Source organism: Phragmites australis, chromosome 19 (genome assembly GCF_958298935.1).
Source record: "Phragmites australis chromosome 19, lpPhrAust1.1, whole genome shotgun sequence".
Classification (NCBI taxonomy): Eukaryota; Viridiplantae; Streptophyta; class Magnoliopsida; order Poales; family Poaceae; genus Phragmites; species Phragmites australis.
The window spans coordinates 926,181-935,348 of record NC_084939.1 but is presented as its reverse complement, the minus strand read 5'-3'; the positions used below and the strand labels follow the sequence as shown (position 1 = coordinate 935,348).

The 9,168-nt window shown below is 42.7% G+C and overlaps 1 protein-coding gene and 1 pseudogene across 3 annotated transcripts; one reads left to right on the top strand and one right to left on the bottom strand.

Annotated features, from left to right (window-relative positions):
• Positions 1-835: 835 nt before the first annotated feature.
• On the bottom strand, positions 836-3,142 carry LOC133900995 (putative pentatricopeptide repeat-containing protein At5g09950; annotated as a pseudogene).
• Positions 3,143-3,619: 477 nt separating this feature from the next.
• On the top strand, positions 3,620-8,877 carry LOC133900336 (splicing factor U2af large subunit B). 3 transcript variants are annotated; one of them, XM_062341427.1, is made up of 11 exons: positions 3,620-3,768; positions 4,824-5,074; positions 5,248-5,331; positions 5,725-5,798; positions 6,789-6,862; positions 7,030-7,071; positions 7,142-7,201; positions 7,286-7,906; positions 8,024-8,159; positions 8,406-8,473; positions 8,558-8,877. In XM_062341427.1, exons 1-11 carry the CDS (start codon positions 3,718-3,720, stop codon positions 8,693-8,695), a joined length of 1,599 nt encoding a protein of 532 aa, XP_062197411.1. In that variant the 5' UTR covers positions 3,620-3,717; the 3' UTR covers positions 8,696-8,877. The 3 variants fall into 3 exon arrangements, with proteins under 3 accessions (XP_062197411.1, XP_062197410.1, XP_062197412.1); XM_062341426.1 differs by having other exon boundaries at positions 5,722-5,798; XM_062341428.1 differs by lacking the exons at positions 3,620-3,768; positions 4,824-5,074; positions 5,248-5,331; positions 5,725-5,798 and adding an exon at positions 6,567-6,590.
• The last annotated feature ends 291 nt before the right edge of the window (positions 8,878-9,168 follow it).

The following is a 9,168-nucleotide window of genomic DNA, read 5'->3' as shown; positions in this document are numbered from 1 at the left end:
AAAGTGGCCTTACAGGGTATGCAAAAAGGTTTTGTCCATATGTCTTTGTTTAGGTATCAGACTTGCTGTAGAAGCCCCATGTGGATATCTAACTAGTTTAACAGACGCCATCTATATTTGCCACTTGATTGTACACACACACACACAAAAAACCTATTGAACAGAAGAACATAAGGATGACTATAGTGTCCAGTGTGTGCACTAACTTTTCTGCTGGTTCCAGAAACTAGTTTCGAAAGTTCACAAGCAGATTCTTGATGCCTTCATTAACATACCATCGAAGTGATAACCATAAGCTTCAACTGGCTCACCCGATTAATCAAATTAGATATTTCTTAAAGGAGTTTGCTTCTGCAGATTCCATAGATATATGATAGTGCAGATTCCATAGTAAAACCAAAGTTTCAAACAAGTTGGCAACAACATTTAGCAGCACTGGTCTGGGTCTACAATTTTGAGCATAAAAGTTCATCGCAAGTTCATAACTACTCAAAGGTCCATGGGGAAAAAAACCACATGTGCATTCTTAGTTAAGTGCATCCAAAGAAATTTGAGACAAAGAAAAGAGAACTCAAGTACCACATTTTGCAATTACCTCACCGGTTTCTCCATGTAGAATTGTGTGTCAAGGGAGCTAGTATCGGATACAAAACATCAACATGGCGAAAGCATAAAAAAGGGTACTCACATGTGGATATGTTCACACACAAAGGGATGGTGTGAGTTTGATACCCAGCTCCATCAATTTTCATATGTGTGCTTTAGAGCTTTAGAGGAGGGAGGGAAGGGAGTCTTGTGTTGACATGTACAATCTTATATATTGAATCAACTGCCACTAGTGTATAACTATCACACCAAAATCTGAACAAGAGCATGATCCGCCTTTGAATTGGTGGAACCTATAAGGATCTCTCAGAATGATTTCCCTGTGAAATACCATGCTAACCAGCTTAAATACCAAATGGAAGTCTGCACAGACCCTCAGATTCTTGAATATCCTTATTGTAGATCCTTCTGGAACAACAATCAGCCCATATGCCAACGCAAGCTTCTCGCTGTGGTTCCAAAGGTTCAACTCTTTTTGCTCTAAATCTGTATCATGCAGTGCTGATGAGGTATTAGCGATGGAACCTACTTCCCTGTGCTTTAGCAAGATTTCGTCTAATTTTGCATAGATTTTTTCTGCATGCACATGACTACGGTCACCTATACTGAAGGTGCTCACCTCATTCTTCAGCTTAAGCCAACTGCAAGCAGGTCTTTTGTTTAAATTGATGGTCTTCATGTGACTTCTTAATTTGTCAACATCAACCCATCTCGCATTTGTAGCATATAAGTTTGACAAAAGAACATAAGCCGAGTCATCAAATGGATCCAGTTCAAGAAGTTTCTTGGCGGTTTTCCACCCAACATCAGGATTCCTGTAGGTTCTACTAGAAGACAGCAAACTCCTCCAAATTAGATCCTTTGGCAAGACTGGCATTTCTTCAATATATTTCTCTGCCTCAGCAAATCGCCCTAAACGCCCAAGGAGATCCACTATGCAGACACAATGTTTTATCCCAGGGGAAGCACAAAATGTAGATGCCATAGAGTTGTAGTAACCAATGCCCTTGTCTACTAGACCAGCATGATTACGGCCGAGAGGAGGGAAACAAATGTTACATAGTCTGGTTTTCGCCCCATTGAGACCATGAGCTTGAACGTATCCTCGGCTTCCTTGAAATGGCCATACCTTGCATAACCTGATATCAATGTATTCCAGCATTGCGTGGGTCGACTGGTAGGATCAGGAAGCATTTTCGACATTTCATCCATCTTTCCACATTTCCCATACATATCCATTGCAGCATTAACAACATGACTATCTGAATCCAGACAACATTTCACGCCAAGGCCATGCAGCTGCATGCCTTCTTCTAATGATGCCAGGCTTGCACTGGATGACAAGCATTCAGCTAGACTAAAACGATCAAGTTTGTTTCCATCAAGCCGCATATCCATGAAGAGCCTTAGAGCCTCCTCTCCATGCCCATGCTGTACATTAGCAGATATCATGGCATTCCAGGAAATGGCACTCTTGTTGATGATTCTGTGGAATATATCAGTGCTAGATGCTAAATCATCACACGTTGCATACATTGTGATCAACGAGTTGGTAATGTACTCATCTGATAACAATCCAGTCCGTGTTATGTACGCATGAAGGGGCATTCCGTAGCTACGCAAATCATCTGAAGATGAGAAAGATCCCTGGGTATTTATAATTGTGATGTAATTTGGCTTTATCTCGGCACCTCTCATCCAAGAAAAGACATGCATCGCCTTTGTACCATCCTCAAGTGCTGCGTAGCCCCCAATAAGCACATTGTAACTAACAGTGGGTATTGACTGAAAAACTTTCTCGGCGTTTTCCATCGAATTGCATTTACTGTAACTTTCTCGGCGTTTTCCATCGAATTGCATTTACTGTACATTGTGAGGGGAGAATTACCAACAAGTTATTGTGAAGACTACGTTGCAATATCACGCATGAACCAGTCTGCCATCCATCAAGGCTCCTGGACTTGAACATGCTCCCAGAGCGCTGGAAAATGTCATGTGATTTGGTGGACCTTGACCAGTTTGAAGTAACTGACCCAATGTCCTCAATGCATCGATGCATTTATCATTCTGCACGTAAGATGAAATCATAGTGTTCCATGATATCATATCCCTTATTCTCATGTTCCAGAACAGACACTCGGCATCATCTAATCTCCCAGCAGCAGAATACATATTAACCAGGGCACTGATAACAGGAACAGAAGAATGCAGACCACTCCTGAGACAAAGGGAATGAATCCCACTTCCGTGGGTGGCATGATCCGATGAAGCACAGACAGAGATCAAGCTACACAGAGTCGTTACATCAGGCCTTACTCCACTGTGACGCGAATCTGAAAGCATCAGGAAGCATTTGCTGCAGAATCCTCCATGTGAGTACGTGGATGGCGGCGCCGCAGGCCGCGCCCTCCTCCAAGCCCCAGCGCTCGCAGGCCGTGACGAGCGCGAACCCGATGAGCGGGACGTCACGCCCCCGCATGCCACGCAGCAGCTCGAAGGCCGTGACGAAACAGCTGCTTCGTGGGTGGCCCTGCATTTCGTCAGCGCCTTTTTTTAGATTTTTTATTTTTTATTTTTAATTTTTTCAAATTTAGCAAATTTAGTTGGCTCTTTGAAAAATAGTAATTAAAAGATAAATTTTAAGATGCTGAAATTTGTTTTTTATTCTCATAGTACAAATAACATCTTTATTTATTTTTAAACACATCGATTTTTCAACGGCTGATGAACGACTATTCGTGCTATTTTTTCAAACATGCGTCTACACTTGTTAAATTTAAAAATTTAATATATAAAAATAAAAAAACTTTTTTTAAGGGATCGGATCGTCAGCGTACAACTCCTAGTAGGCCCATCAAGTTTAGGCCCATAAGGATTTGGGTCGCGGATGCTATTCACGATCCAATCAAACCCATCAAGTCGTGGCCCATCAAGTTTAGGCCCATAAGGATTTGGGTCGCGGATGCTATTCACGATCCAATCAAACCCATCAAGTTGTGGCCCATCACGTTAAAAAAAAGGAAAGGAACAGAGCCCCTGCCTGCGAGACAGAAGAGAAGCCCCCCAAACCCTCCGAACCGAAACCCCACGCGGCCCCTCCCGCGACGCGACATGGCCGACGACCCCAGCGCCGGCGGCGGCGTCGAGGCCGTCCGCGCCGAGGTGAGCATCCTTCGGGCTCCTCCTTGCTGTGTTGGAACCCGATCTCCGCGCCGGGCTTTCGCGCTCGTCTCGCGCCGGCTCGATCTGCCCGTGCTGGCGCCTCGAGCCTTGCTGGGTTTCGGGTCAGATGTTGCGGTGCGGTGTTTCGGCGGGGGGAATTCTGTGGCGAGGCTTTGGGGTTCGGTGGATTCGAGCGGCGCGGACGCGTCGGACCTGATCGGGATCGTGTAGCCTAGAGTCGCTTGGGGGGATTCCTCCAGATTCGTCGCTTTCGATCTTGATGCGGGTGCCTGCTTTCGGTAGCTTTCACCTGATGTGGTAGATTCGTTCGCCGACTTGGTTGGTCTGAGGACTGAGCAGCCGGGGCTGTTTAATTGGCGGTGCATACAAGGATGGATTTGGTTCTGCTTTGTGCATATGCTAATCAGCTAGTGGAGCAAGAGTGGGAACGCTGAGAGGAAATTTGTGTCTGTTTAGTTTGGGGGCAGATAGATGGGGTGACCTGATTTGGTTCCAGCGATGCTGTGCGTTGTGGAGCTTATGGGCAGGGCAGGATTTTCAATGGTGCTGATGGATCCATAGCAATGATTGAATGGCAGGCTTTGATCAACCCCTTTTTATGACTTGGGATGTGCTGATTATGTTATTAGTGTTTTTCATTGTGAAACCACATTTCATTTGTAGTTTTTAATGTGTCAAAATAGTCGACTTAACACATCAAGTCACAAAGGTTCATTGAACTTTGAAACGCAAAATTGAATGGGGAAGTGCAACTTTATTTTATGCTGTAAACGTGAACCTAAGTTTACTTAACCATTCACCTGCCCACTTGAGGCAACCGTCCAAGTTACTTGACGGTGCCAAAAACTCATGTGCATGGAAATACTGGCCGCAGGTTTTTCATCTTTTGATTGCCCATAATGCAGATTTACTGGGAATGTTTTGCACTTTTTTTCGTGGATTTTGTCATTCAGAAAAATCTACTTTTCTTTATGCGTGCCCTGGTTCTATGTCAGTAAGCTCAACCTAATATTGTCCTGTACTCCTATCTCTAGGGTGACACACATCCACGTGATGATGGGTTGTCAAAGTCCAAGGATAGAGGCAGAGATAGAGAAAAAGACAAGGACAGGGATCGTCGCAGGGACCGTGACAGAGATAAAGGAAGGGACAGGGATCAGGATCGGGGCAGGGATCGGGACAGAGACAGGGATCGGGATCGCCACAGTAGGCATCACCGTGAAAGAAAGGAACACAGAGACCGTCCCGACGATCATGATCATCACAGAGACCGCGATTCTGAAAGGTATGCCTGTTTAAAACAGTGTTATTTGCAACAGTGATCACTTTGGTTCTTGTGGATCCATTAGAAGTTATTCAATTATGTTTTGGAGATGCCAGATTGTTAGTGAGAGACTCACATGTATTGCTTATATTATGTATCAACTTTTGATTTCTGGTGTACCTAACTACAAATAGGAGAAGAGACCGCGAAAGAGATGGGCATCGTTCTCGTTCTAGGGGAAGGGAGCGCAGATCTAGGTCTCGCTCTCGTTCAAGAAGGTATGAAAGCGAAGGTCCTGAATAATCCATTTTTTACGTATTCAGATACAATAGACACATTAATCTTCCATCCCCTCTCTCCTATGATTGTTACCATGTTGAAGTTGCCCATGCTAATGAGAGTACCTATGCTGAAAAGTGAAAAGGCAAATTGATATATTTTTTCGATGTATATTATGTTTATTTATTTTTTCTGTAATTTTGTATGGACCCTTATTGCTTTGAAAATTTAGTTGATCCATATGCATTTTTAATAAGTGTGGCTAATTGCTTTAATTAAGGGATGTCATCTATCTCATTGTTAAATATATTCACTTATCTCACGCGGTATTCAGTTTTCCATTTTATACTTCAGTTTCTCACTAGTCATTGATACCCATTGCGTTGAAGCAGCAAGCGAGTTAGTGGATTCGATGCACCACCCCCGCAAGCCATGGCTTCTACATTTCCAGTGTTTCCAACCCCAAGTATGCTCTCATCAATTCAGTTTAATATTTATATCTTTATTTTTGCAGTTTTGTCTAGTTTATTTGTAGTTGTGACTTACCAACCATTCAGTTCCATCACAATGCTATACTGTTGTTACAACAATTGCCATCACTATAAGTTCCTGGCATATCACCAGTCTGATACTAATTTTGAACTTAGCATCGGTGAGTACTGAATAATGTTGGGCACCATAAAATTTTGCAATGTCTGGTGGACATGTTTTCGGAGGTGCCATATCTCCAAGCACCGTAACTTGCACCCCTAAGTCCAATACAAAAGTGTTAAAAGATGCTTAGTGGGATCCACCTATAAGGTGAAAGCACAAGGAGATAGTATAAAGGGATTATTTGTTGTAGACTTGTTGTAGTTACAACTACGTATGAGATGCTTGGAGAGACACTTGTGCTGATGGATATACCTTTAGAGAAAGTACCAACAAGTGACTGCGTTCTCTCTATAAGCACCCCATAAGCATCCACTGGAGATGCTCTTGTATGTGTGATAATGTCTTCTGGTACAAATAAGTTAAGTTTTTGTTTTATCATTGCTTAATAACTGAAAACTGAGCAAATTTTTCTGCTTTTGTTCTTTTGTTGTTTGTCTGTTTTGTGTATGTGTATGGTAAGAAGGCAACCGTGTATGGTAAGAAGGCAATCTTGGGTCACTTGCCCCACTGCTGCCAATGGAATGAGCTGCCTACTGTAGCTTTAATGTACAAGGAGGAATCAGTGCTCTGGTTTGATATCGTCTTGTTCATCTTCAACTAGCGAGTACTATGATTGCTAGCTTCATGATTATTACATCTGTCCTTGCACATGTGTTATTCATTCTTTGACATGGAATACTGCATAGCTGGATCTGGATGACTGGATCTATTTCAGATTTGGATTGGTGGCAGTTTTTGAGGAACAATACCTTAGTTGCTAATTGATTATGCCTCCTACTAGAAATTTATCGATATATTGCAGGTCCGTTACCAGGCTCTTCTATTCCTGGCATGTTTCCGAACATGCTCCCTTTTGGTGTTGGTGTTGGTGGACAGGTGATTATTCATTTCTTTAATGTCTTTAATATTGAAAGAACCTTTGCATTATATATATATATATATATATATATATATATATATATATATATATATATATATTTGTATTTCGATGCCTGGACTGGATTGTCTGTTGCTCTGTAACCATATTCATTTGTTTGAATCAGTTCAATCCCCTTGTTATCCAGCCGCAAGCAATGACGCAACAGGTATGAGTCCTTTTGTTAATAATTTGCTTCAGGTATCGATAAACAATTTTACAACATCTTTTCGTCTCAGGCTACTCGTCATGCTCGGCGAGTTTATGTCGGTGGCCTTCCTCCAAGTGCTAATGAACAGGTCCATATACTTGAAATCGGTTAATTTACAACTCTTATGTGTATAATGTATAACTGTTGGTTAAAATGGTTTTCTTTTCTGCAGTCAGTTGCAGTATATTTTAATCAAGTCATGGCTGCTATTGGAGGAAACACTGCTGGTCCAGGTGATGCTGTTCTTAATGTCTACATAAACCATGACAAGAAATTTGCTTTTGTGGAAATGAGATCTGTTGAGGAAGCAAGCAATGCAATGGCCCTGGATGGCATTTTGTTTGAAGGGGCGCCAGTGAAGGTTAGAAGGCCAACAGACTATAACCCTTCCCTGGCAGCTGCTCTGGGCCCAAGCCAGCCAAGCCCCAATCTGAATCTTGCTGCAGTTGGCCTAACACCAGGATCTGCTGGAGGGTTAGAAGGTCCAGACCGTATTTTTGTGGGCGGCCTTCCCTATTACTTCACAGAAGCCCAAGTTCGGGAGTTGCTTGAATCCTTTGGACCTCTACGAGGATTTGATCTTGTGAAGGATAGGGAAACTGGTAACTCAAAGGGCTATGCGTTCTGTGTCTACCAGGACCTCAGTGTCACTGACATTGCCTGCGCTGCTCTAAATGGTATCAAGATGGGAGACAAAACCCTTACTGTCAGACGAGCAAACCAGGGATCATCTCAGCCCAGACCAGAGCAGGAAAGTATCCTATTGCAGGCACAGCAACAGGTGCAATTACAGGTATATATCAGCTGTTTATTGTCATCCATGGCAACTGTTTATTCTCTTATGCCAATTAGGTTGTACATTTAACGTTGTTCTTGGGCTCTGTCCCTGACATATGCTCTTTCTGAACAGAAACTTGTGTATCAAGTTGGAGCGCTACCTACAAAGGTTGTTTGCCTTACCCAGGTGGTAAGTGCAGATGAATTGAAAGATGATGAAGAGTATGATGACATTATGGAGGACATGAGGCTAGAAGCAGGCAAATACGGTATATATCTACTTCTCATCTCTATTTATCCTCCTTTTTTTGTTCTTTAATTTAGGCTTTTGATCACCCTCTGAATTTGGTCTTGTTTCTGCCACTGTCTCTCTGCTGTCTTTACCGTAGTCCCTCGATATGCCATTTCAGACACCTGTAGTTTTATTTATTTCTGTTAGTTGATTCTCCTAGGTATTCTTACTCCTTTGTTATGTTGTTTAGTAGTAATCACAGAAAAAAACTTGCTTTCCTCAGGTAATTTGGTGAAAGTTGTGATCCCACGTCCTGACCCCAGTGGACAGCCTGTCGCCGGAGTTGGAAAGGTGAGCCTTGTGTTGTATTATGAATAAGGTTCAAACATTTGTATCGTGTTGAATGATTTCTGATGCATGAGCTTTCCGTTGCAGGTGTTCTTGGAATACGCAGATATCGATGGGGCCGCCAAAGCAAAGACAGCTTTGCATGGAAGGAAATTTGGTGGGAACCCGGTTGTTGCGGTCTGCTATCCCGAGGACAAGTTTGCTAACGAGGAATACGATGCATAAATATTTCTCCTCTTCATCTATAACAGTAATCTTTTTTTGCTGCTAGCTTGTTTAATTACAGCAACGATGAACGATTTCTACTCCTAAATCGAACCTTCTTGTTAGCCACGGATTTATGCGGAGCCAGTAGTATGAATATTGAAAGATAGATTGCGTGAAGTTTGCTTAATTCTTAGCCTTCATCTTGATGAGTTTGGGTTCGTCGCTTCTTCTGTTTCTGGTTGTGCTATTCTTGTTTCCTGTCAAAATTCGTGGTGATACTGTGGTATGCGCGACTGGCTGGCTGTCCTAGTGGATTAATTTTTATCCCTTTTTTCATAGTTAGGTAGACGCCTATGCGACCTGTGCGCAGGCTAATGCAAATGCACTATTCAAGTCACCGCGAAACTTGGCTAGGGTGATGTCAACTGTATGTAAGAGATGCCACACGTGGAGAGGAGGGAGAGAAATGATGTCTAATGGTTTGTCATCGT

Bases quoted from the DNA above. Each gene is read 5' to 3' on its own strand.
- LOC133900336 (XM_062341426.1), top strand. From the start codon at position 3,718: ATGGCCGACGACCCCAGCGCCGGCGGCGGCGTCGAGGCCGTCCGCGCC. The intron at 6,863-7,029 runs GTGATTATTCAT...TGTTTGAATCAG, and splicing joins GTGTTGGTGTTGGTGGACAG to TTCAATCCCCTTGTTATCCA. The intron at 7,907-8,023 runs GTATATATCAGC...CTTTCTGAACAG, and splicing joins AGCAACAGGTGCAATTACAG to AAACTTGTGTATCAAGTTGG.